The 27845-nt window shown below is 38.5% G+C and overlaps 1 protein-coding gene across 1 annotated transcript; it reads left to right on the top strand.

Moving 5' to 3' along the window:
* Positions 1-38: 38 nt before the first annotated feature.
* On the top strand, positions 39-27046 carry LOC309573961 (neuroendocrine protein 7B2; the record flags this gene model as incomplete). The annotated part of the gene is made up of 6 exons (XM_082283234.1): positions 39-80; positions 1270-1502; positions 15374-15523; positions 18487-18599; positions 23307-23360; positions 26951-27046. The coding sequence occupies exons 2-6, from the start codon at positions 1289-1291 to the stop codon at positions 27044-27046; spliced, it is 627 nt and encodes a 208-aa protein (XP_082139360.1). The 5' UTR covers positions 39-80; positions 1270-1288.
* Positions 27047-27845: the final 799 nt, after the last annotated feature.

Raw genomic sequence — 27845 nt, 5'->3', positions numbered from 1 at the left:
GGGTGAGAGGCCGTGGCTGCGCACGGAGGCTGCGCGGCCGCGGAGCCGCCGCACCCGCAGAGCCGCGCTGGGAGCGGGAGGTGAGCGGGGCGCTCCGGCCCGGGGGCTCCGCGCTGCTGCCGAGCTGCCCCGGGGGCCGGGAGGAGGGAAGGGAGCACGGCCCAGCCGGGCAGGGGCGCGGCGGTGCGGGCGGCGGAGGGCAGGGGAATGTTGCGTAGAAAGCAGAGTTTTGCCCTCGAAACGGAGGCTGCAGAGGTTGATGGAGCGGGAGGGCTGCGGGGGGAGCGTGGTGCGGTGGGGGAGCCGCGCACAGGCGTAGCGGGGAATATTCCCAGCACTGGGGATTTCAGCCATTTTTGCCTCAAAGTCGTTTCCAGGTACCTCGCGCCGGCGGCTGGAGCATTGGAGCATCTTTAAACCTCTGGCGTGGAGAAATCAGGCAGCTGTGGGTGTGTTAAGGAAGACAAGGGCAACTCGAGGGGCTTTTGTTTATGCAGGCGACTGGAAGTGATGCGTTTTAATTAGTCTCTGATGTGAGAGAGAAAGGAGCTTTAAGAAAACAAGCATTCTGACTAAAATTCAGCCTCTCAGAGGACAGTAAGTGGTACTTGCTTATTGGTTTGGGTTGTTGTTGTTGTTGGCTTTGGGGTTGGTTTTTTTTTTTTCCTAATTAAACTACACTGTGCAGCCATTTAGTGAAAGGGATTCAAGGAAATAAATGAAACCTATTTGCTTCAGGTGGGGAAGATGATGCATATAAAGTCGGAAGCCTTTTGTCTTTAGGTGCAAACAAAATATATCTAGGTTGTTTAGCAGCTTCTCATTACTGATTTTTCAGGCAATGCCAGAATAGAGCTTGGAAAACACAGTTCCTAGCTGAGGAGTTCTCGGCTTTTAGACTAGAGCTTTATAAAATAGTATAATAAATGTGGAGGGGTGGATGGTGTAGTGGATGACGTGTTCTCATCAAATGAAAAAGTGGATTCATTTTGTTTGCAGTGACTGTTAAATAATGTTATAGGAAAATGCAAGTCAGAAAATTGATTTCTGAAGTTTGCTGCTTAATATTTCTTTTAGAAGAGAAGAATATATCCACCCTACTCCCTCCCTGGCTCCCCCTGCCCAGCTGGCTAGACTGTCAGCTGCCTCTAGAACCTGTGGTAGTAAACTATAAAGTCCAATAGTAAGATCATATGTTATTTCCACCACGTATAAAGGACTTTTTTTCCCCCACTATAGTTTATATTCAAATGCCTTTCTTTTTCACAGGATAAAAGTCGCTACCACTATGATAACTACCTTGCTTTGCAACATGATACTTCTGCTGGCATTTGGATTGGCTTCAGCTTTTAGCCATAGCCCTAGGACACCTGACAGGGTAACTGAAGCAGATATTCAGAGGCTCCTCCATGGGGTTATGGAGCAATTGGGCATTGCCAGACCCCGGGTAGAATATCCAGCACACCAGGCTACAAATCTTGTTGGTCCACAGAGCATTGAAGGTAGCTAATTTCTATTTTGAGTAATGATGAATTTGTTAGTATGCTTTGGTAATAATTTATGTTTTGTTTATAGATGCAGAAAGAATATCCTGAGCATAAAATCATAGACTTCTTCACCAGGTTGTTGCTTGATCTTTGTTTTTAAATCACCATCCATCTTCCACCTTTCTTAATGTAAAGTTTTTGGAAAAAGTAGTGGGGTTTTTTAATGTACAGGCTTTGCAGAAAAAGTTATGTTGTCTTTGCATTGTCTGATCTGTAGCGCCTCAAAACAATGGGTTTACTAAATTATTCGTGAATCTTGTGTATAAATATATTACATATATATTTCACATGAAACAAACGTGATCTGTAGAGCCCAGGTTTCATGGATTTTTAGAAACATCTTCAAACCAGAAGAGATTAAGTGTTTGTGGTGCCATGTGAGATAAAGGGATAAACCTTACACTGGGGGTGCTCCTCACCCTGTATCCATGAGTAGCACCTCAAAACCGTGTTGCAGGGATGAATGCTCTGGGCTCAGCTTCATTTTTTTTGGCCAGCACCTCTGATCTCACACTGTGTAAGTTTTCCTTGGAATCAGTCTTTTACAGCTATATAAATAATCTGAATTATCTGGCTCAAATGTTAGGATATTGGAATAATGTTTCAGTGTGTTGCTATTTTAACTGAGCAAATCAGCTTTTATTTTGGCATGACAGCAAGAGGTTGAAGGTATGAAACTCCAAAAATTATTGTTTATGTGTGAACATCAAAACAGGGCAGAAGCCCCACACCTTCCTCTCAGAATGAAATCAGACACAGTGCAGTAAGACTGCACAGGCCATAAGTCTCTGTTCTCTATTTTATCCTCATTCTGATCTACATGCTATCCTAGCCAAACAGATACAATTGCTTCAATGGAGGCTGAGGAACAGATTAAAGCTGAATAGGCATTTCTACCAGATAATTGCAGACCTAAGTTTGTATATTTTCCAAAGAAACTTTGATGGACACATGTTTTTCTGCAAACTTAAATAACAGAGAGTAAGTTTAAAGAGCATAATTTGGTCCGTACCCTCTTCTCCTTTGTGAGTGTTCATATGTAGAGAAACTTGGACAGATGGTAGAAGTGAGTAATTTTACTCTCCATTTTCCTATTTTCCCTAGATATTTTTTAAAAAGAGAAACCTTAGAAAATATAAGCAAATCTGAATCTTTGGCAAATATTTAATCTCAGCTGTTTGCTGTTACTTTCTAATTACAATGTTAGGAAAATCAGACTATGCACCTCTTTGTCCAAGTATCAAAAGTTTTCTAGTGTTTGTGAGACTGAAGTAGTGCTAGTTTTCCAGTCATCCATACAGTCTTCCACAAACAGCAGATTGGACAAACATTTTTTTTTTTTAATAAAAAAGGCATCTGTGTATATAACAGAGTAAAGCAGAAAGGTAATAAATCCAGTTGATTTATTTCCCGTCTTGCTCAGATGAGGATGACTCTTTTTTTTTTTCAATCCTACCACGGATATTTAACAGCCCATTGAGAAATTTCTGCAAAAGCAGAATGGTCTTGTGAGGTGAACACTATCAGTCAGTGTAGAAATAGACAAGTAAATCAGACCTTTGTATCAAATGTTGCTTTTTATAGTGTTCTGCAGTGAGTTTTTCAGATAGTAATTGCTTGCTCTTTCTTTGGTTTCTTGTGATGATATGTGTCTATTTATAGATAGGTATGTCTAAAAGTATCTGATTAGAAACTTCAACCTAAGAAAGTGTTGTTTGCAGTTTCAAGGCTAGTGTTGTCTTACATCACTGAACACAATATTTTCTCATACTGCTTTCTTAAAAAAGTACATATAATTCAGTAAATTTTCACCATGAGTTTATTTTTAAATATAGACCATGAATTATAGTATAGCTAATCCATCAAAACTTGCAATTCATTCTGAAAAAATAAAGTTCATATGTTTTTAAATAACAGCAGTACCAGGTTTTGCATTCTGAAGAATTCACCTATGGGCTTCCCACAACATACTCACACTGTTACCACTGGCTAGTAATTCCGTGTGCAAGTGCTTAAAAAATTATACATTATAATAGAAAGGAAAAGTAAGGGGGAATGGAAGAAAGAGGCTTAACAATTATTAGAATGTGTCACAGCAAAATAGGGATTTCATCTTAAATACCATCATGGCAAAGTGATAATTCACTAACAACTCTTCTGTTTTCATTGGGAATTTTTTCCTGAAAGTAATGGCCAGTAAAATTTGGCATGAAATGCTTATCATTTATCAGAAATTCTGAGCTGCCAAAAGTGTTGACTTCCAACCATTTGTCAGACTGCAGGTTTCAGTGACCAATGTAAACATTTTAAAACCTGTTTCATTCCATGCCTGCATCCTCATCATTAAGGCCCTGACTGCTCTGGGGTGCATTTGTTTCTCATTTTTACTAGATACTGCATCTCAACATAAAAACAACCTTTCATCAATTAGACCTTAATAAATTTAGTATGATCCTACAGAAAACTGTTTTACTTAACTTTTTTGTCAGAACTGGCTGCAGCAGCACAGACCCACAGCAGTGTTGGTAGCTGTCACTGCCATCAGCTTCAGCTGAACCACAGTTCCAGAGGTACCACTGATTTTCAAAAGGCCAGGATTTCACCCAATATATGTGTACACTTGCAAGCAACATGCTGTTAGGAAAAATTAAATTTTGTGGCTTTGGAATTTGGAAACAAATTTAAGCTGCCATAATATAAACAAGTTTACTCTTGCAACCTGATAATAATGAAATGTTTGCAAATTTGAGTGATGATTATAATAACATTTTCCATGTTATTATTATTTCCACAAATAAGAGCTTAATAATTTAACACACAACAAAAATATCATTGCTCTTAGTTCACAAGCAGATTTCCTGATCATGCTCATTTTCCATCTCAGCTTTCTAAATTTTTTTTCTGGTGTTAATCATTCTATTTTGACTTTGAAATGCTAAAAACCAGAAGGCGGATATGTTGCAAGGAAATGTTCATGATCATTCCCATCCTTACCTTCACACCCACCCTATCCCTTCCCCCCCAAAAAAAAGTTTAGGGCTGACTTGGCTGTAGAACATGCAGTCACAAACATATTCTATACCAAAGAAAACTAAAAGATAGACACTTTTCAGAAAATACATTTAGTAGCATATGTTCTCTTTTTGAAGGGACCAGATAGTTTTCTTGTTGATGGATAGAAAAAAAATGTACAGCTTGTTAATTGAAAGGAATTTCTGCCTTTTATTGTGTTGAAATCTGTAAAAGCATGGCTTTTTATTTTTCTTCTCCTTCCCTTTGCCTATGTCAATTTACTGTTACTTCAGGTCAGGCTGCTAAAATAGGAGTAGTGTCTAGAAAATGCCTGATAAAAAGTTTAATCTACGGGGAAATTACTGAGAAGTTCAGGGAGCTGCAGAGGCAGTGTGAGCACTCTTCCTTTGCTAGGGCTCTGTGAGTTAAGTAGAATAGGACAGATATGTCACAGAAACGGGAATTTGCTGGCTGATTCCCTGTGCTCATGGACCGCAGCCAGCAGATGGTGCATGGCACGGCAGGAGCCAAACAGATCCTGCATGATGAATGTCAAGTGAAAATGGTTTTAGTATCTGAAAGGGGTGTCTTAGGAGCAGCTGGTTTTTGCTGGCCACTTAATAGATTTTACTTTCTGTACATCCCCTGATTCCTAAAAGTAATAAACTCATATTAACTACTCTAATTTCTCTAACAATATTCCCTCTCCTTGTTAATCCATCTTATCAGAAAGCTATATTGGAGTCACTTAGCAACATCTATAAAAAGAGTGGAAAACACAGAAAAGCAAAATAGGAATTTTTAATGAGTGGCTGTGTTTCTGTACTTACTGGTCTGCTTATCAATGAAATACTATGCAAGCCCTACAGGGATATATTCAAGCTTTTATGGATAAGAAGAGGGCTGTATCTACGGTAAAAGAGAACAAAAGGGTAAAATAAAGAAATGCATTCAACATTTCAAAATCACAGAAATTATTTTTTCTGCCTGGCAGGGAATTTATGAAGTAAGGAGGCCACACTTTTTTTCCTTTCCTTGCATGCTTTCAATTTTATGCCAATATTTAAGGGTTTTTTTTGTTTGTTATTGTTTGGTTTTCTATTGTTTTCCTTTTTCCTGAGGAGTGGAAGAGAGTAAGTGTACAATGTAAATTTCAGGCCTATTACACCCTGCATAGGAGAACAGTAGAAATCCCACTTAAACACACGGGGGCACCAGTAGCTCATCTTGAGCCGTTTATAGCACTTGATAATTGGAAATGTGAAGTCTCATTTTCCTTTTGCAAATATCATTGCCTACCATAAATTCAATACAACAGAAAGCTTCCTGTGTGTTTTTTTTGTTTGTGTTTGATTTAGTTGTTTTTATTTCTTGAAACCACTTCAAATGAAATGATTGTTGGTAAAGATGTTGGCATGACAGCCCAGAGTCTGAAGTTTTCAGTCTGCAGAAGAGGCAGAATGCTGTCAACCTCAGTGACGACATTAAACGATGTCTCTTAAATTGTGATCGTTTGTAGGTATAAGAAAAAATAAAAAATAGATGCCTCTTAGGGAGGCTCTTGATTCTCCTGCAGAGACTCCTCATAGCTATTGGAAACAGGCTGGAGTTTAGTTGATTATTTTGAAAGGAAATAAGCACATGCTTATTGTTTAAGAAAAATGTAGTTACTGTTTGTCAGGTTGAGATGATAAAACTCGAGAGAGTGTGGAACATTATGCAAATATGTCTACTAACAACTGGTAATTAATGGTTTGTCAGCACAGACTCTGTACAAATAACAGTCTACGTGAAACCTACTGTCCATAAAATTATGCAGATCACACGTTAATAGTGTCTATTTTGTTTACATTTTACTAATAAGAAAACAAAAGATTTTCTTATTAGTAAATAAGTGTATTACTTTGCTGTCTGTTCTGTATCATGCCTGCAAGACAGGTACTTGTTTCCTACAAGAAGAGAAAAATCTTTGTATTAGAAAGTTGCAAAAACTTTTCCTGATGAATTCACTCAGTGAAACCAGTGCAGAAATGACCTTTGCACTCATTCACTTTCGGGCTAATGTGTGCTATGCTTATACCCCCAATATATTTGGACTTCCTTGGGTGACTGGAAGTAATACCCACGTGGCTGTTGTACGCTAGCTGGGGCTCAGCGAGCCCGGCAGCGCGGTGCCGCGCCCCCTGTGCTGCAGCTGATGCGCTGTGCGCCGGCAGCCGCGGGGCGGGGCCGAGTGCGGCTGCTTCGGGCCATCAGCTCACTGCGAAGAGCCCACGCCAGCGCCTGGGGCTTGGCTTATCGTACCTGTTCTACAGAGAAAGTCCTGCTGCAGTTAAAGCATAAAGTGCGTTCACGCCGCGACTGTTCTGCTGAAGCGCGCGTGACTTTAACCAAGCGCTGCTATGGACCTGACGTGTAACAAACTCAAATCCCAACCTCACTCCACTAGGCTCTGCTTCCAGGTTTTGTTTGTTGTTGTGGTTTTGGGTTTGGTGGTTTTTTTTTCCAAATTATCTAAATAGCCCAGAAAATATGATTTCAAAATTTAATATGGGTGTCTCAATTTTTTAAGATAAAATGAAAGTGGCAAACCTACAGTTTTTTATACATTAATATGTAAATATCTGGATTTGTATAGATTTGAATAAAAATACCTATTTTCTTTGCATTTTATTCCACAAATTGTAGTTATTAAGTGTAACCAGAATTTGAGTATCAGGCAGTGATGCATGTCATAAGAGAGGTGCCTTAGAATGCTAATTTCTGAATTTAAAAGCTAATGACAGTGACGAATGACAGCAGTGGTTTACAGTGCATTTTCTTTGTCTGAGTGATATGGCACAGGTCTATGAAGAAATTGCACATAAAATGTTTATACCTCTAACTCCACAAACAGGAAAATGATGAGGTGGTGTGTCTTTATTTTTATTAAGGAAAAGTCTTTGAAAATTTGGCCTGTAATATCTTTGATTCCATATGAAATTATAAGCCATGACCAACAGTGAATAAAAAAGCCAAGCTGGTGTTTATGCTGCTGTATGGAGGTCATACCAGGTTACCTCAATGTGTTTCACAACTTTCCCTCTTGAGAAGCAAGGGCAGGATCCAGCAAAGTTGGTAGGTGTTACCACTATGAGCTCTGCCAGGACTGAAGTTTGGGAACTGCCCTTTCTCAATGCCCCAGAGCTGTGGGAGGGGTGCAGGCACTGCTCCTGTGTTCTCAGCGTGGCTGGGAACATGCAGGGGAAATTCTTAAATCTAGTGTGCTTGTCAGAGAAGTCAGTCAATGGAGAACACAAGAAGAAAAGAGTATTAATCCCTGTTTCTCTCTAGATCTCTGTTATTTGCATGTGGATCTGACTGAGGAACCTATTTAGATTTGAGGCTTTGAAACCTTTTCTTGAAACATCCTCCTCTTGTGATTGCAGAAGGGTGTGCAGGCATCACAAAGCTCTGCTGAGGAACCAAGAAAATAAAGTGACTCCAACTCTTAAAACCTCCTACTAACTACTGTTATGTGGTACAGACTACTGCTGCTATTCATAAAGTCATCTTTAAAAGGTGCCACCAAAGGAGAAAGAGTCCCATCTCAAGCAGCTTTTGGGAAAGAAAGATGGCAGGTCTGTAGGGATTTAGAATTAAGTAGATTGTCATGTATCTAAAGATAATTAATCTATTAGAGTGGGATTTGTAGCCACAATTATTTTTTTGTACATGTTAGTAGAGGGAAAAATCTGGTAGGAGCAGTAAGAAACCTGAAGAGGAGAGGGAGTATGATAGCTTCTGTATTGTCTGATGTTTTATAGTAACTGTATTTTCTAATACTGGCAGATGGTATAGAGAAATTTAATACAAATCTGTAAAATTCCATCTAACCTTGGAATATGGTCCCAAAGTATTTTAAAAAAATCTATCAGTGAAGATTGGCCAAATTATTATGAGCTCTTGTTTTCAAAGATTTTTTCCCTGCTTATCTCTCATGAGGAGCCTGAGGGGAGACCACATTGCAGTTACAACTTCTTCATGAGGGGAAGAAGAGGGGCAGGCACTGATTTTTCCTCTGCGGTGAGCAGTGACAGGGCCCACGGGAATGGCCTTAGGTTGTCAACAGGTTGGATATTAGGGAAAGGTTCTTCACCCAGAGGGTGTTTGGGCACTGAACAGGCTCCCCAGGGACATGGTCACAGCATCAGCCTGACAGAGTTCAAGAAGCATTTGGACAATGCCCTCAGGCACAGGGTGTAACTCTTGGGGTGCCCTGTGCAGATCCAGGAGTTGGACTTGATCCCTGTAGGTCCCTTCCCACTCTGCATATTCTGTGATTCTGTGAGCATGCTATGATTTTTACCTTTCTACACTGGTTCTCAAAATCAGCTGCATTTCCCATGCTCCCACCTGAACTTTAAATTAAATTGCAGTAAGAAAATACTTTAAAGTTTATTTGGTTCCATGAAGAGATATTTCAGAAATCTAGACAAAGAAGAGACTCTTACTCTTCTTGATTTTGGTGTTGTGCCAGGAGATAGGATCTCTGGCACTCTCCAAAGGTTTCCAGAGCTTTTTTCTCCGTGCTTGTCATGGTGTGTGTGCTCAGCAGTGCTCTCAGCTGCAGGGATGAATGAGAAGAAGAATGTTGTCAGCTGAAGAAGCTGGTTCCTCCCCTTGGGATGCTTCAGTACATCAAGTTGGCTGAGTCCCTTTTGCAGCACCAAAGAGCAGCATTGGGCCTGGTCTTACCCTCTAGGGCTCTTCATCTCCCCACTCTGTTGCATCCTTGTTGTGTGCCAATGCTTTTATCCAAGTGCACAAGAAGCCTCATCTTGACGGGCAGTTTTGCATGGAAGAGCCTCTGCTTTTGGAGTTCTGAGGTATTACTGGCTCACCAAGGTGGAGGCCAGAGCCTTGTAGCTCCACACTGGGAATGATCACAAGGAGGTCGTTTGGGGCAGTTGGGAAATCTGCCTGGTAGCAGCTGTCAGACAGGCATGGGAAGGTTTTTAAACCTGCTGGAGAACCAGCTGGGACCTTGAGCCATATGCATGGAAAATGGAATTGGATGAATATGAATGGAGAAATGAACACGAAAATTTTCTGAAGTTCAGTGGAGCGGTAGAGACAAAACCTGGATGTTCTGGATGTTTCTGGTCCATCCAGGCTTCACATTATAGGAGTGAAAGGAGTATTTTTCTATGAATGTGTTGACACTGATGGAGCATTTGGACTTCTCATGCAGCTGGTGTCAATGCCAGTGAAAAAAGTGTTCCAGTCTTTTGTTGGCACATTTACATTTACAGGATAGAAATAGTGTCCCATCCCTCATGGGATAAAGGAGGTCATTATTTTCCTTTAGTTGCCCTCCTTCCCACAGCCACGTGCTGCACACGTGTTCAGTAGTGAGGCTGTGCTGTGGCAGTGACAGGAGGGTGCTCTTTGCTGGCTTTGGGTTTCTTTTTCACTCTGGTGTGTGGTGGCCGCAAGGCAGAGTGGCAGAGGGGCCCATGGCTCTGTGCTGCACGACGCACTGCCTGTGTAAAAAGGGTGAGCTTATCCATATGGTGAAGTGCAAAAGCCCCTGTTCAGCTGAAGGACAAGTTAAGAGAGGACTGTTCAACCAAGGCAGGCATAAGAGATTGCTTTTTTTCGCTTTGTCAGCAAGTGGGCTGCTGGATTTTTTTATTGTGCATACAATTTGAATAATAATGACATATAAGCTACTGTTATAAATTTATTGAGAGAGGCATGGACATTACTTTGGTCCTAACCATTTCACATTAAAAGCCTTTCATATCTTAAATATTTGTACTGTTTGTAATTAAAATATGGGATAAAATTGAATTATTTGCTGAAAACAAGGTCAGTAATTGTATGATGTGTGTGCTTAAGGCTTTAGAAAAATTTATCCCTCTGCACAGAGAAAGAAAATGAGTCTTTATAGCTTTAAGAAACTTTGTGTCATTAAAGAGAAGACAAGCTGACTCTGGAATCTGGGATGCCTGAGCATGTATAGCTGTAGTGTTTTTGGGTTTCCCGAGGCATGCTCTTGAATGGTTAAGGAAGTTGGCTAGGTTTGCATTTTTCCATTCTTTGTTCTCCTATGCCTTTTCTTCTTCCCTATTCTCTTATTTAGCGGCTTCTGTGGAATAGACAAAATGTGATAATTTATAAGTCTTTCAGTTCCTCTCACTTCCCGTGCTTAATCAATCTCAGCAACCAGGACTCTCTAGGATGAAGCTAGTTGAAGAGGCACAAAGCAAATGGCATTGGGGCAGTAAACCCTTTAGAAGTGTTAGAAAGGGTAAGGAAAATGTAAATGCATTTTTTGCATTCGGGATTTTTTGAGAGCTTACATGGTGGAGAGTCCTGCAAATAATAAAGGAAAAGCGTAAGTTAGTGGATGGTGTCTCAGTTTAACACATAAGAGCACTGGGAAGCATCCTGTCAAACTTGCCTTTGATTAGGGAAATGTTCCTTTTGAATGTCACAATAACACAACAAATGTAGATATGGCAAGGTGACTGGGGATGAAAGTGCAGGCTAGTATGGGAAGCTGTCACTGTGAAAGGAAAAAGATGCATATCCGATTTATCGAGGAGACACTGTACACAATCTCGAAGATTTTTCCCAGTGATAAGAACAAATAGTCCAGATTAACAAAAGATTTTGCAAAGTAGGAAATATGTTATTGCATCTCTGATTAGTATCTATTTGCTCTCTTGGGAACCTTGGGCAAATGGGATAAGGTATACCAGGCTTCCCTTGCAGCTCATGTTTGCTTGGAGTTTGTACAGGTCAAGATAAAGAGATGCCATTTTTGCTCAGGGGGAAGATTCCCCTGTGAATCTGTGAGGGGCTTGGACACTCTGACTGAGGCATCTAGTATGACTCTCTAAGTAAAGGGCTTTAACTTGGGATTTGGGATTTATTTATTCACAACAGATACTCATGATCCTTCCTATTTTGTACCTCCTTGCTAAGATTGGCCCAACTACCACTTTTCTGAATTTGTAATTGGGGTAACTCTATCTTTACTGTGACACAGGAAATGGTTTCAATGAGACTGAAAAGCAAATCTGTCTTATTATTTCTCTTTAAATGTTCTGCAATAATATTTCACTATTGAAACTCCATTCTCATTGACTTTCTTAAACTGACTCTTCTGGGGGACAGCACTGCCTGTTTATATTTGATATGGAGGATTGCTCCCCACAGATTAGTTCAGCTGTGCTTTACACTACCAGTAGATGGCTAGCAGCAGCTAAAACTTCAGTGGACTAACAGCATTTCCACTGGATGTGTTTGATCAGGGAAATAGTCAATACTTGCAAGAAATTAGTTGCTCTTCGTGTTTCTTTTCCTGTTTTTTTTTTCCTCCAAGAACAGAGTGGTTATGTTGTCTGCATGGGTGGGAGACCCATACAGACAGTACTGCTCTTACAAAGAAATGAGCTGAAATGTATGCACTTCAAACTTTTAATCATTCCAAGGCTCTCTAATTGAAATGATACCAGCAGCTGATGAGCTGGTAGAATACTTTTCCAGAATTATAATAATGGTGAGAGGCATTGTTCTTTTTTTGTTTTCTACCCTGCAACAGTTCAAGACTAGTGCTAGATGACTACATATATGCATATATTTTAAATAAAATTCAAAACTTAGGACAATACTGACCTTAGCTCAAGAGACCTAAACCTCTAGTTTATCCTGTAGGAATGTAAAATACCTAATAATAAATGCTCACAGAAATTCTGCATGTGAAAGGGAGCTGATTGTTTTGGGGTGGTTTTTTTTGTTAGTATGTGGCACAGAAATCCTGTTCATATAAGTAAGGAGATATGGGAAAAACACAGATTTATCTAGCTCATCCTTTCTCAGTACAAGGGTGCTGTCTCTACTATTCTGGATTTTTGATAGTCCAGGTTCAAATAATTTAACAGTGGTGTCTCTCATAGTTCCTTTGGATAGGAAATTATTAAAAGTTTCTCAATATTTAGTTGCCTTTTCTTTTTCTTTCAGACTCTGCCTCAAGGTTCAAGAAACCAATCTTGTGCTATTTCTGTAGCTGACTGTGTATGTTTGTATCCCAATATTTTGACTTGGTAGCTGCAGTGTATTTAATCCTAATATGTTTCTTCAAACCAGTAATGTTATAATACCAAAACTAATGCAACTAATGAGAGTTACTGTACATAATGCCCCTCCTTTATATATTCATAGCATTTCATTTTTATTATTGTAGTCTTTGCTGAGTGCACTGTTTATCAGTTTATAAGGAATGAGCTTTGCTGATGCTATTAAATCACTCAAGTGTGCTAAATTATGGCACCAGAGCAGGTGCTATTGTCTGCACCTCTTTTGGAAAGAAAGGAAAAACCCTCAAATGATCCTGGACGTTTATACCTAAAGGAAACAATCCTTTATATTAATATAAAAAGATTGGTTTGTACTCAGTCAAGGGAATTCTTGGCAGTCAGTTTAAACTTACATGTATATATAGCACACTGGAGCCTGCTAAGTACCTCTGTTTTCTTTATGGATGGAACTTTGGTGCCAAGAGGTCTGCACCACATGCAAGCACAGATAGGCTTCTATCTGATGGATTGTCCCATAGTGAACCACATTGTATACAGGAGGTTCAAACACGTATTGATTATGTGGTTCTGTAGTTTACAGCACAATCATAACCTGATGCTTTTAAGTACATACATGTAATCAATCTTCATGTGACGGAACTCAGGACAAAAGAAGTATTTTATGCTGCACATTAGACATTACAGTAAATTACATTAGATTAAATGTATGTTACACATTTTTTTAACCTCATAGCCATAACATTATTGTCATTTTTGTGTGGACTATGGACTGTAAAGGTATAATAAAGTCAGAGTGGCTAAAATGCTATTCTGGTTTTAGTATCAGGTCTTATGGTCAGCTACAAGCAAAACCCCATATAACAGAGATACAATTTTTTTATAGGGGTAGTTTTATGTTCATTACATATCTGTAAAACTTTTCTGCAACACTGCTACAGAATAAGAGACTTGTACTTAAGGGGGAGAATTACCACATTGATTAGATTTTAGTCTATTGTGCAAATAAAATGGAAATATATGTGCTTACAGACTAGCTTGCTTCTAGTACTAGAATGCCAACATCCAACTGATCATTTGCAAAATTCATTTGCAAAATTTGCCTCAACTGTCACTTCTAAATGTAGAAATGAATACAAAATTTGTATTTTGTATTTGAAGGTCTTCTGTTAGCAATTTTTGCAAGTGATTATGTTAGCTTACAATGTTTGGCTGTATAAGAGATGATTTAGGCTGGTAATGTTCATTTGTAATTTGGGACAGGAGTACTTTAATGATCCTTTTGGAGCAGCTTTCATGTTCAGAGGCTTTATTCACAACTTCTGGATCTATGAAAATATATATAAATTGAAAATAAGACTATTTGGTGATAATATGGTGATTTTGCTATTTACCCGACCAGTTGTGTCTGCATTCACTCTTTAACTCATATTTTCCAATTGTTCAGATGCCTTTTCCTCTCAATTCATTGTTAGTAGAATTTATATGTTGACTGTATGTTGTTATCCCTCATTATATACGGTTTAAAAAAAATATTGCTTTGCTGTCACACAACCATCTCAGTTGCTGCAGTGTGTGTGGTGGCTGGCTTTGTCAGGGAAAAAGAACATGCTCAAAACTAACTATTTATTTGTCTGAAATTCAAAAGAATAGTGTACAATAGTATTTTAAAAACTCCACAAGCAGTTGGGGTTTAGCCTGTGGTTGTATTTGGCCAGTAAGGCATGCAGAAAAGATCTGGGACAGATAATTATTAGTAGAGAGGCATAGAGACAGAGAGTGGCCTGAGCTTGGTTCCCAAATTGTTAGTGGAAGACCCTGCTTGTCAAAGGCAAGGCACCCAGCTGGGGCATGTGGGAGAAGGCCACAGCACACCAGTTTTGGGTGCAGCTGCCCAAGAACAGCAGGCCCATCATTGTGTCCTCTGCCACTGAGTTACAAAACCTGCTGTATACTGCTGCTGTGACCCTGCAGTGATGGTGCTCTGGGTCCCACAGGGAAAAGGTAATCTTGTATGTAAAGGTGTGGAAGACACTGACTGGGATGTTTTGTAACACGTTGACTACTGTGGAGGTATATGTGAACAAGAATCCCCATCAACAACAGGGACTCTTCACCACTTTTCATCATGACAGCAGGAAATGCAAATTTACATTTAAGAATTTGTTTGATTTAAAAATAATTTTTCTAGGTGTACACAACCAAATTTGCTAGAATACCCTGGGTTCCCAAGGACCTTAATACCCCTTGGGACTTAATTTGCTAATATATTTCTAGGCTGTGCAGGTAGAATTTCTTTCCACAGTGTCATTAACTTTGTCTTCCTGCCACGATGCTGTCTTGCCATATCTTCTATTGTTAGTTGCTACAATGAACAGTATCAGTGAAGATGATTGTGCTTTAAATGTATCATGTCTCATTACTGTCTCATGTTTCTTTTTCTTTGCATTTTCTTGCCTAAAACTTTCATAGTCAAGTTAAAAAACAGCCCTAAGATTAGTAATATGTGGTCGATTTTGTTTCCTGGTTTCATTTTTAATTATCTATTAAAAGTTACTAGATTTAGGTCACATGGTTATGTTTCTAAAAGAGATGCTTGAAATCTAAACTTGGATTTGTCTCTAAAACAATTATATATATATATCGATACTATATTTTAAATTGAAGTCTAGAGCACTTGCACCAGTTAACCTTGTAAAAAGACTGTGCATAAATTGTTTTTGCTAGGTGGTGCGCACGAGGGTCTCCAGCACTTGGGTCCTTATGGCAATATCCCAAACATTGTGGCTGAGCTGACAGGAGATAACGTACCAAAGGATTTCAGTGAAGATCAAGGATATCCTGACCCTCCAAATCCCTGCCCTATTGGAAAAACAGGTAATTCAGCTGTAGCCTTTGTACCTCTGTCTTCATGGTACATCTTCCAGTCTTTCAGCACTGTACAACCCTTGATCAGCAATGGGGGTTTTTTTCATTCTCTACTCCAGGAGAAGAACTGTTGAGAAATTGGGTGTTTTAGTGTTTCAGATGAGGGTTTGGGGTTTTTTCTTAATATGTGCACCTTCTGTATTGCTATATAACTGCCAGAAAAGGTCACATGGAAGAAATCATCTTGACCTCAGATTAGCAGATAGTGATATCTATGAAAGCATCTTGTTCCCGAGGGAGTTCATTTTTAAGCTGACCCCTGAAAAAAGTTATTCTGTACAGATGAGATTCACCCTTATTTTAGAGACTTTCATTGTGCCAAGAGGAATGAAACTGTCTGCCCTGATCTCCAACTCAGACCATGAGTCAATATTTAAGATACCTTGGCTCCAATCCATGCGTCTTTATAGCTCACTGAGGGTGCATCTATGCCAAGAAGTGGAGAACTACATGGATGTACCCCAAGGCATTACATGCAAGCTCACTCTGGCAGAGGGGCAGTGCAGCCTCAGAGAGCCAGACCTGTGCCCAGGTCTGGTGTCAGGTGTCCCTCAGCCTGCAAATGCGCAGGTAGCGAGCCCTGTGGGGGCTGTGCTGAGGGGTCACTAAAGCTGCCCTGCATGTGCATGATATACACATAACCTGAGAGAATGGATCTTTTTCCCGTTATTTGAGCCAAGGAATGACTTCCAGTACTGAAAGCAGTAGTAAAACACCCATTGGCTGCCTTGGGAACTGGAACTGGGAATGAGCACTCTATTTTTCTCTCATTTTTTATTTGTGAGCTAAGAGATCTTTTCAAAATGTTTTCTGTTTAGTCTTCTTTTATGTTATTTGGATAATGCGGAACAGTTGTCTGTATTCTTATTTAAAAATGTTCTAACTAGCTTAGAATTCATCAAAAAATAATATTTGTTATGAAAAGTTTTGTGAAGTGTTTTTGCATTTCGTTCAAAAATTTGACAAAATCTCAAATAGTCCTCTCTTACTGTTTTCTATTACAGCTCGTTTGGTGATGATGCCTGCATCTCTTGTGAAATAATGCCTCATCTTCCAATTTGTTCACTATAGCTGTTGTCTGACAAGTTGCAAATACGGGTTTAGATTTTCTCACACACACAAGCAAACACACGGACCTTCTATCTTCTGTGCTTGCCCATTAGACTTCTGTTCATGATTAGATAAATCAATTAAAAACATGGCTTCCAGGGAAATGCCTTTGAAAATCCCTTCAATTTTTCTTTCTTAGGTGAAATAAAAGTTGTTAGCTAAGCTAATACAGTCAGATCTGAACACAGGGGGAATTTGTAGGGAAGTGCAGCCTGCTCAGATAAATGGCTCTGTCATAGGTATGCTGTGAGTGAAGATAGTATCTACTAGGATTAGAGCAAAATGTTTTTCAGAGCCTTAAATGGAAATTCAAGTGGTGACTGTATTATGCATACAAATTACCAGAGGCCTTCCTCAATCAGGTCTGTGGATTTGCTTAATGGAAAACAATTTTTCCAGTCACTGTCTACATATGCACATTCCACAGTAGGAATACATAAGCCTGGAGCACTTGAGCTGAAGACTTCAGGATTAGCAGTCATAGAGGACACCCATATGTCCAGCTGCCCTTTGTGTTTTCTACCAAAAGGCACAAATGCTCTGAGGTCTACCACACTTCTGTTGTCACTTGTTTCTCTCTTGATAAAACCTTGTTCCTGCTGAGACTGAAATGATTTCTAAGTGTTTTAATAGTTTCTGAGTTACTTAGCCAGTATGAAGAGTTTTCCCCTATTTTCTATTGGCAATTTTATTTTTTCCCCATCCCAAGGAGAAAGGAGAGAAAGCTGGATCTGTTGGACTCAGAATAACCTCCTCAGGTCATTGAATCAACTCAATTTTAAGTCAAGTCTTTACTGTTTCCCACATCTAAGGGAAAAAGATAATCCATCTGCAAATTTTTTTACATGATGACACACAAGGACAGAAGGCAAAGTCCACAGGTGTGTGCTCTGGAGTGCCTGTGTTCTGGCAGATGTAGTTGTTTGAATGCCCAGTGTCATGCCCTGGCTGGTAGGATCTCCTTGGGTATGTTTAAGAGGAACTTGGACTGCAAGCTCCACATGCTGGCAAAGCAGTGAAAGCTCCAGGAGTAGACTCTATCCAAAAAGCTACTCTGGCTCAAGTTGCTGAAACTTTGTTTGAGCTAAAGATGACTTATTTTGGTAAAAAAAAAAAAAAAAAAGAAAAAAAAAAAGTTGATTTTTAAAAGGATATTATCTTGATGTGACACTGTCTACAAAACCATCCATTGTGGTCAAAGGAGGTTTCTGGACCAATCAGATTAGTTACAATCTACAGAAATGTCTTCATCATAAAACTTCTGCTACATAGCATTTTTATGAGATCTTATGATGCAGAAATGATTTTCAGCCAATTTGAACAAAGTAGCAAACCAGAAATGGAGCTCCAGGAAGAGCTACACAGTGAAAGAAATTCTGTCTTTGCTCACAGCACTGTTTTACCATGACCTTCAAAAGGACTGCCTTGCCAATTTTTAAAACTACCTGTGAGTGTTTAAAAAAGAAAAGAATATCCCTTTTGAATTAGAACAGGATGCAGTTCTAGGAAAAATCAAGTGCAATAATTAAAACAAAACATGAAGGAGGGGAACAGCTTGGAAAAGAAATTTCTTCAGTTTTGAAGTTTCATTAAGTTGTGAGGGTTTGTTTGTTTGTTTGTTTTAATAAATACATTCTAACAAACTCATTTCCAAAGAAAAAAAACCCTGGTATTTTCTAGTCATCCAGTTGTTTGTTTTTTTTTTTTTTTAATTGCATGATTGCACTGAAGAAGTTTGCTGACTAATGTGGCACATATTGTGTGTTTCAAAGCTACTAAGCACTCAGTGCTTTCCTTTGCAGTTGATGATGGGTGTCTAGAAAATACCCCGGACACAGCAGAGTTCAGCAGGGAATACCAACTGCACCAACACCTTTTTGATCCAGAGCATGACTATCCCAACATGGGCAAGTGGGTGAGTACGTGCTTCTTGCTTATTTTTGTTGCATGTGGAACTGGGTATTGTCTGCTGTGTGGGATGCTATGAAACCATGAGGACAATATTGTCCTTAATGCTGGAAAAATTACCACTCTAAGGGAAATTTCTCAAAAAAGGTGAACTTGCCCCGAAAAATAGAAATAGTACTTGTGCTTGACAAACAGCCCAGGAAAACCGAAAGTAGAAATCCTTGTTCTATTACCTGTCCCAAAGCATGATAGCTATGTATGTGCTTAATAAATGCAAAAAACCACATTTCAAACTAGAGTGAACATGTAGCCAAAATTAGTGCAGATCTTAGGACAAGATTTCTAAACATAAAATGGCCCTAATCTCAAAGAATATCCAGCTTCAGTGACTATTCATTGTTCAGCTACTTAGATAAAAAATAGAAAGAAAACACAAATAGATGGAGTGCAGCAGCTTAAAACACCTTAAAAAAAATCAACGGTCAGACAACTTGCTTTAAGGACTCCTCTCTGCCTTAAGGATTTTGGAGGACTTGATGCTGCTTCTTTCTCTAGTCAGGTTATGCACTGTATTATATTGGAAACCTATCTGACACATCACATATAATAAACACAGTGAGCTACACTAAGGGCAAAAATCTTGCTCTGAGCATACAAGGACTTTAATAACTGCAGCTAGACTGTTTCTGCAGGCTAGAGGCTCCAACGAAAGCTCTGCCACTTAATCTTGGATTACATCAGTTAAAATGTCCAATCCCAAATCCATTTTCAGGCGCCAGGAAAACAGCAACAGTGATCATAATTTATGCTTGTAGAGCAAATAATGAAATCTCATTTTACATTGTTATAACACTTCACTTAAGATTGCACTAAACCAGTGTTCTGTAAGCATATATCGATAAATGGACATGTTTGGCAGTCTCTTCTCCTGCTGTAATTTTGAGACAATGATTCATCTTCATCATCAAACCAGTTTAAGATTTATAGTCTTAATTACTTATGTGAGTGCTAAATTTCTAGAGAGAATCATGCCAAAGATCCAAATTTTGGAAACTTGTTGCACTCTAAGTAATTACCATCAAAGGTTTTCATTTAAAAAACACCAGATGGTGAACTTTCTTATTTATGCCAGATAAGGCTGTTAGTTTTCTTATTATTCATAAGTACTTTACTTTCATAATACCATTCTGAAGACTACAAAAGCACTTCTGTAAATCTTTGGCCTATAGCAATATTTCAGAATCAAGCATACATACTGTGTTGTCATCAGCAACGTATATATTTAATAAATGATACTGAATCATTAGTGAATCCTGGACTTTTTTTGTATCTCCATCCATCACTACTAATTCAGGGGAAAAAGCTGCTCATGTATGGATTAAAACACTCTTAGGTAGTAAACAGCAATCCTATCTAGCTGCAGCTTAGCCAACCCCAGATCTTTTTAATTAGATATGAAACAGCTGGTCGTTTGCATGAGCAAATGTTCTGCCGAGATCCAGGAGAACAGCCCCAACCATCTCCTAATTACATGTTACTACATGGTAAAAATATAAATACAGTGGTATCTTTTTGTGGCTGGCTTTGTTATTTTTAATTATTTGGAAAAATACGGTAAGTTCTCTAAAAATCAGCTGTTTGAGACCTTATAAAGGAGAGCTAAAGTAGATCAGATCTTTTAGGGCACTCACTGTTGTCTGCATTAAGTTGTAAATGACCACAGCTGGCTGTGGGCTGCCCAGCAGGTAACTGTGTGCATCCTCATCCTCCCACTGCCCCCAGCCCCTAAAATTCCCTCTGTCCACAGCAGTTTGTTCCTGCTTCCCCTGTCGAAGAGCCCAGGACCAGATGCCCAGGGGCTGTGACAGCTGTGTGCTTACAGACTGTGTTTCCACCAGCTCCTGTCAGCTGTGTGGGCACTAGGCTGTCACCACCAGCTGCAGCCCTTGCAGCTGGCATGTCCTGGACCTGTGGAAGTTGGCATGTGCTCCCAGCTCTTGGGGGAGCTTCTCCCCAGCCTTTTCCTATCACTGTGTGGCTGAGGAAGTGTTGCAGTTCCCAGTGACTTGTCCTTCCAAGAACCAACATGCACTCCTTAGTGTAACCACAGAAAAACCCAAATTATATAAGCAGGTCAGAAAAAAAGGACCAGCTTGTCCTAATGGGACAGAAACAGGTTGGTTGGCTTGTTTTGGTGACAGTCATGCTTGCAAAGCTGTGGGACCTCTGCAGTATCCTGTGAACAACAGACACATTTTATAAGGGTCAAGCAAGTCTAGAAGCTGTCTCATGCAGCAAAGTGTACGGGTATGTAGATGCTAAATATTATGTGTAAATACTGCTAATATGTCTGCAGATACAAATATCTAAATCATAATAAATATATACTGGGTTAGGAGTGGGAAGTAAGAGGAAGAATTTTTCTGTCTTTGGGAAAACTCCCCCATATATCAATATGCTGACCTGTGGTAAGTCTCAGTAACAGACTCTGTTTATAGAGTGAGACCCACGGTATATACTCTCCTCCCTTCTCCTCATATGTGGAAAACATAGAGAGGACAGTGGAAATAGCAGGACGAGTGACTTTTGGAGTTTTCTATCCATATGTACAACTACAGTTTCTAAGATTTCAGGGTTTTTTCCCCAGTTCAAACTTTTCCTTACAGGACACAGATACTTTCTGAGTGAGCCTTTCTTGCATCTTGTAAATTGGCCCTTTAGATGGTTTGAAGAAGTGTTGTTGGCATCCAGAAAGACTCGCACAAAGATAATTTACAATTTACAACCGAATCTAAAAACCACTTATATATTTTCTTGGTTGTAAGCATTTTAAGTTCTGATATTTTTCCACCCAAATCCCAACCTGCAGTACTCTAATCCAAGTAGCCAAGGGGATGCAAAGGAAGCTCCAGGAGTGAGGGAAAAGTAGCAAATCACATGCAGCATGTCTCTACAAGAGGTGTATCTTTAACTGAAGAGACTCTGTGCCTTCATTCCTAACAACCTCTCAGTGAAGGATGAACACTTCATGGGCAAATTTTCAGGATTGCTATTATCATACAAATATGTTCTTAGCTCATGCTCCATAACCATACTTGCTTTGTACTCCACATAATGCTACAGTAGTACTTAGGGTCTTAAAACATTCCCAAAGAGACTAAACAAAATATAATTTCCTTGAGCAGGAACAGTTCAATTGTAAGGAATTTTTCACAATGACAGAAATAGTAGCTCCAGTAGTCCATGGAGTTCTTTTTATTTCAGAAGCACCCCTTTTCCTCTCATGAAAGTGTAAGGTCAAATAGTTTTTACAAAGAGAGGCTTTGGTGGTGCTTTGTTTCCCAAGGAGAATAATTCAAGCATCCTTGAGTTTCTTTAAAATGTTACATTTAGGTTTTCCTGAAGTGAGCTCGCATAAATGACTAGCCAAGAATGTCCCCCTTGGCCAGCTTCATCTCTGTTCCCTTTTGGAACAACTCAGACAAAATAACTGAGGTTGGACAAGAGATAGGCCTTGTGAATTTGAAGTTTAATGAACACAAGAAGTACAAAACATACAATTTTGGCAGATTTCATTGTAACACTTGAAAATGTTTGTTTTTTCTCATATCAAGGCTGCAGAGAAAGTTAGAAGTGTTTGGTGAATTTGTCTCGTGCTAGAATTACACTTTCTATTTATATAATCAATGTTCGGTCAGTTGTTTATAGCAGAATTAATGGCTTTGTTTATATAGTCTTCTGCTTTTATACATGTAATTCTTCTCTCCTTCCATTTTCAGGTTAGGGTTTGGTTTTGGTTTTCTTCATAACACAGAATTGAAACAAAATGTGTTGAACATGTGTGTGTTATTCCAGACTTTATTAGAATTCACTACTTATAAGAAATACAACAATATGTGGATGCACTTATGTAAACTATGGTCAGAGGGGGTTTTTGGTGTTGGTTTTTTTTTCTTTTTTCTTTTCTCATCATCATAACTTTCTCTTCTGCCAAGATGTTTCTGGCAGTTTTTAAAAGGTCTGCCATTAAAAATGTTATAGACCAAATGGTTTTTAGAAACTTTATTGAGGGCACTACTTAAACAAAGGAAGAGTTGGCGCTGAACTCCTTTCAGCAGAACTTTGCACTGGGAAGTGTTGATATCTGGAAGGGAATAAGCAAAGACAACAAAACAGTAGGAATGACGCCTATTTCTGTATTTAAAAGGAATTAGAAAATCCCTTGTAAAACAAATATTTTTTGCTCCTATTCTTGTGTCACCTCAAACATATAGAAAGATATACCAGAGGCAGGACTCCTGCTACCTATCCCTCACATTCTTGTTTTTCTTTTTCCTTCTGCCTTTTCTTAAAAAAAACAAAACAAAACAAAAAAACAACAAAAAAAAACCCCTCTATATATATATGTATTTATACCATGTATCACATGACGGGAACATCCAGACTGTATCAGCACATACTTGGAACACTTCCTGCCTAAACACGGGGGATAACTTAGTGGAAAATTACTGGCTTTTAAATTATTGATAAGGCTGTGACTGCTTCTGAAGAACTGCAAATGTTAGCAGGAATATACAAATACCTATTTGTGGTTTATTTCTCCTGTAACCAATCAACACTCCTCTAGACTTGCTAATATTTAACAGCAAAAGCAGTATTTTAAAAGAAGAGTGTAATGGATTTGATGGCTGTGTTGGTTTTGTTTCCCTTACAGAGCAAGAGTTTACTCTTTGAGAAAATCAATGGTGGTCCAAAAAGAAGAAAAAGGGTAACTATCGGAATATTTTATAGCCCCTATATAATCTAGAGACCTAATAAAAATTAAAATTATATTCCTGAAATGAAGAGTTAGTCTAATGCATTCATATTATACTTTAGATTATGTGTTAAGTCAGGGACTCTCTGTGATAAACTACTATAGCCAGCTTCAGGACTGAAGACTGGGTACAAGATTTATTTCTCTAAATAGCCTCTTACTTTCAGAAGATGCCCTTAAGTGTAGAACACTATAAAACTTCATATTATCTGTGTTTTAAAATTGACCCTATTTGCTTAAAACCATTTAAAATTATTTAAGTATCTCTAGAACAGCATTTGAAATTTCCTAATAAAAATATTAGTAAATTTAATTACCACTATTATGCATGTGAATATGGTTTTGGGTGTAAATAACACTAGAGGTGGTTCTTTAGCTGATCTACCTCAGATGAAACTCCAATCTCTGTGCCCCACTTGCTTGAAAGACAAAGATGGATGCGTTCTCATTGTTCTGCTCCTGTAACAAGGAAGGCAGTCCACACAGAGAGATTCTGCACAGTCTGCCTCACTAATCTCTCTTTTTTGGTAGTGTCAGCCTTTCTTGTATGAAAAAAAAAAAAAAAATCACTTTCACTGTGGCAGGGTCTACATCTTTAGTTTTGCTGCTGGTGTATTATTTTTACAAAAAGGAAAAGTCTAGCTCTCTGCCAGAAAGTAGCTTCTCAAAATATGACAGCACCATTTATATTGTAGATGAAGTAAATATAATTTAAAATAACATGTATAAGTGAAGATGATTTATTTATTTAACTCTCAAAATTTAAGTCTTTGCTAGAAAGGGAGAAGATGAGTTGATTTATTCCTGATTCAGACATCATTGGCAGTTGACACTTCGACCATAAGCTAATGATCTGACCTAAGCTTAGCATCTGCCTCGTGCTTACATTTGATTTTTGAGTTTGTTAGTTGAAAAGGAAAAAAGGGCAGGCACCTGACTTTAATTTTTAAGTAAGTAGAATTTACTCTGGAAATAGTTCAGCAGAGTATTTATTAATAGCTAGAACAGCATGTTAAAGTGGAATTCATGCAAAATATACATGAGGAAAAAAAAAATAGAACACTTTGTGAGCTGACAGACATTGGATACAAAAGAAGTACTAACTGGAAACACTTGACAGCTACATGGCCAGGGGTAGCCCAGAATTTTGAAGGTGAATTGCTTTACAGCAGATTTATTCTCCTAGCAGAGACATGTTACTTAATGCTAAATTCATTAGAATTTAAATTATTTTAGAGTAATACTGCAATGATTACTAATGCTTTAACGAACAATTCAGAATTTTCACTTTATCAGCAGAAGGTTAACCTAGAGCTGCTGGCAGTGGAGTGTATTTTTCAAGAAAAATTCCCCTCCTGCCTTTTGTGCTCCCTGCCACTCCTCCATGCCTTTCTGCACACACAGAGTTTTGGGATCTGGGAACAGACTGATCTTCTGCATTTGAATGTCCCCATTTGAGGTTACAACAAGTCCTGTGTAACAGTGTACGTAGTATCCCTGTTATATACAGGACTATAGTGACACAGTCACAGAGGCACTACTGGAGTCTAGAAAACCACATACTCTAAGCATGTGTGTATACTCATATATGTACCTATCTAAGCACATGTGCAAGCATACATACACATAATCAGTGTATATAGCAGAGGCATGTATTCACCATCTGCTGCTGTGCTAGTTTCCTTGCAGCACTTGCAGTGCAAGAAAAGGAGGTTTACAGTGATGTCTAATTTTAATGAACAATTCTCCTATTTTTAAAATTCTACGCTTGCAGACAGCCCGTTCCAGAAGTGTCAGAACTACTTCTGTGATCACTGAGTTGCTGTGGGCTCGGAGCTGTGCATGAAGGTGCTCGGGAACTTTCATTACTTTGAATTCTGCACAGCTGCACAGGATTAAACATATTTAAGTCAAATCAGCCAAAGTATTTTACATAATACTTTGTGTTTTCCTTTGTTGGTTAAGAAGGATTCAAAATTTTATGTAGTCTCATTCTCTTCTACTTTATTTCAAAAAGTAGCAAGCAAGTACCATTCCAAAAAAAGGACCAATGAATCTTCCTAGGAATCTTCAAATAATTCCTAGAAGTTTATGCAACAGTTGAATTTGACTAAATTAACATTAAACAGAATTCTTTAAACAAACAAAAGCAAATCATTTACATATGTCTTATTTCTAACAATTTAAAGCATTGCAGTTAGTTTATTTTCAAAGATTTTTCCACATTCATTTCTGGTTCTTAATATTTTTACGTTTTTGCTTGCAGCAGGCAAAACACCCAAAACCCAACAGAAGTAAGTGAAAGGGCTGCTCTGTGCTATGATTAAGTATTAATAATAGCACCCACAAATCTGGAGAAACCCAAGGCCTTAAACTTGAAGACAGATAAACCCCAAATATTTTCCAGGGATTCGACAAATACTTGGGATAGCTGAAAAATAAATATGCCCATTCTGAATGCCTTTTTTTTTTTTTTTCATTTCTTAAGTTTTGGTGAAAGAAGCACAAAAATATCTTAAGGAAAGTAATTTCTGTGATGCAGTCAGCCTGACAAGAATCAGGAGATACTGGAAAATTCGCATTCCTCCAAAGTTTCTCCTTAGGCAAACAATTTTCATTAGCATCTTCACACTAGAATTTTTGTCTGTATCTGTGTGAAGGAGACAATATATACTTGAATTTTGCTTACACTGACACTGTAACAGACCAGAAAGCAGGTGTAAATGATATTTAATACTGAAGCTCCACTAAACTGCTTGCCACTTCCAAATACAGTAAATACATTTTATTCCATTGGTATAGATAAAATTCAAGCATATGCTTTCTATGGTACTCTATCTACGATCTCCAAGCAGTTTTGAGACAGGATCTGTTCATCTTCAGCCTCACATTGTACTGCCTGCATGGTGCAAAGTGAAGTTAAACCCTCTCCAGGAATCTTCTTTCCACAATTCCCTTGTTCTGGCAGTGGTACGAGAGCTATTTTCTATGCCAAAACCTTGCTTGGCCCTGCTTCTTTGCCAGCAGTCTTTTATCTCAGCATCAAGAGAGGAAGCAAGGAGGGGTTTCCTGGAGAGGAGACAGGGTGAAGAAGAGGCTTTGGTCAAAATGGTATTGTGGTCTCTAATCTGTATCCCAGCACTATGTCCATCAGGGACTAGTGATTTAAGCTGAAGCTTACCTGTACTTCTCTAGCAAGTTCTGTCCTGCCTCAAGAATTCGGGAGTTAGAACTGCTGCTGCTTCTCTGCTGAACTGAGGAAAGAACGAGTAGAGCAAAAAGGTAGTGTTTAATTCAGATTGTTTTATATTCTTGCTAGTTCTCCTTCACTTGTATTCCTTTCAGTGCGTTGAATAAAATTATTGCTCAAAAAAAAAATATTAGAAACAAAACACTGACTGACTTTTAGATTTAATCCCTGGAAGCAATTTTTTTTCTCAAGTCTGCAAATGTCTGACAGATAAAAAATACATAAATATGTTCACTAATCCTAGTTACCTTTTATCTGTTTCCCTGTTTCTAACAAGTTTAAATTTTTGCAGAGTGTGAACCCGTATCTGCAAGGACAGCGACTGGATAATGTTGTAGCAAAGAAGTCTGTTCCACAATTTTCAGATGAAGACAAAGATCCTAAATAAGTACAATAAAAAGGAAAGATAAAAACTCATGCCATCCTCTTCTAGACCATGATATTGCTTATATATAATCATCTATTAAAATCCTTGTGAATGGCAGCATGCTTATTATTTATATAATTGTAGATGAAAAACAGCTGTATTTATAACAGTATGTTCTCCTAGATGATAAAAATACAGTTCTGCTTTTTGTTAAGTTACAGTAAAAGGACATTTCTGTTGTTTTTATTTTAGTCATGGAGCAAACTTTAAAAATGTTAGTCATTTTGATAGCTAATGTGAGGTAAATGGTCTTAATGAGAAGCTTGTAAATAGGAAGATGAAAAAAAATGCCAAGTCTGACTCCAACATTTCATCTTAAATGTTACTATGTTTGACACATGAAAGTTATAGTTTTATGTTTTGTTCACAAATATTGTTACTTAGCAAAGACAAAGTATTTATTTTACGCAGAGAATTTTGGCTTTTGGTCCATTTTAATAAACACTTAAGCAATCTACAAGGTTTGCAAAGTGACATTTTCCAAAATATTTCAGAGGCTCATTTGTCTCTGTTATTGCGGTGCAAATTTAAAAAGGAAAGAACTACTTTTTGACCCTATTCATTGGACTGTTTTTCTGTTAGTTTTAATCATTCCACACCCACAGCTTTCCTGAACACTTGAACATCTTCCTTATCAATGGAACTGTTATGTGAAAATTAATCTCCCCTGCTGTTCTTTGTCTTAGTAACTGAAGCATTTGTGCATTATAGTGTTGTTAAATTATGCTTCTGGGGCATATTATAAGTGAAGATGGAGACA

The sequence above is a fragment of the Coloeus monedula genome, assembly GCF_965178545.1.
Source record: "Coloeus monedula genome assembly, chromosome: 6".
Taxonomy (NCBI): Eukaryota; Metazoa; Chordata; class Aves; order Passeriformes; family Corvidae; genus Coloeus; species Coloeus monedula.
The sequence above is the reverse complement of the archived record's forward strand: the minus strand, read 5'-3'. Positions and strand labels throughout refer to the sequence as shown.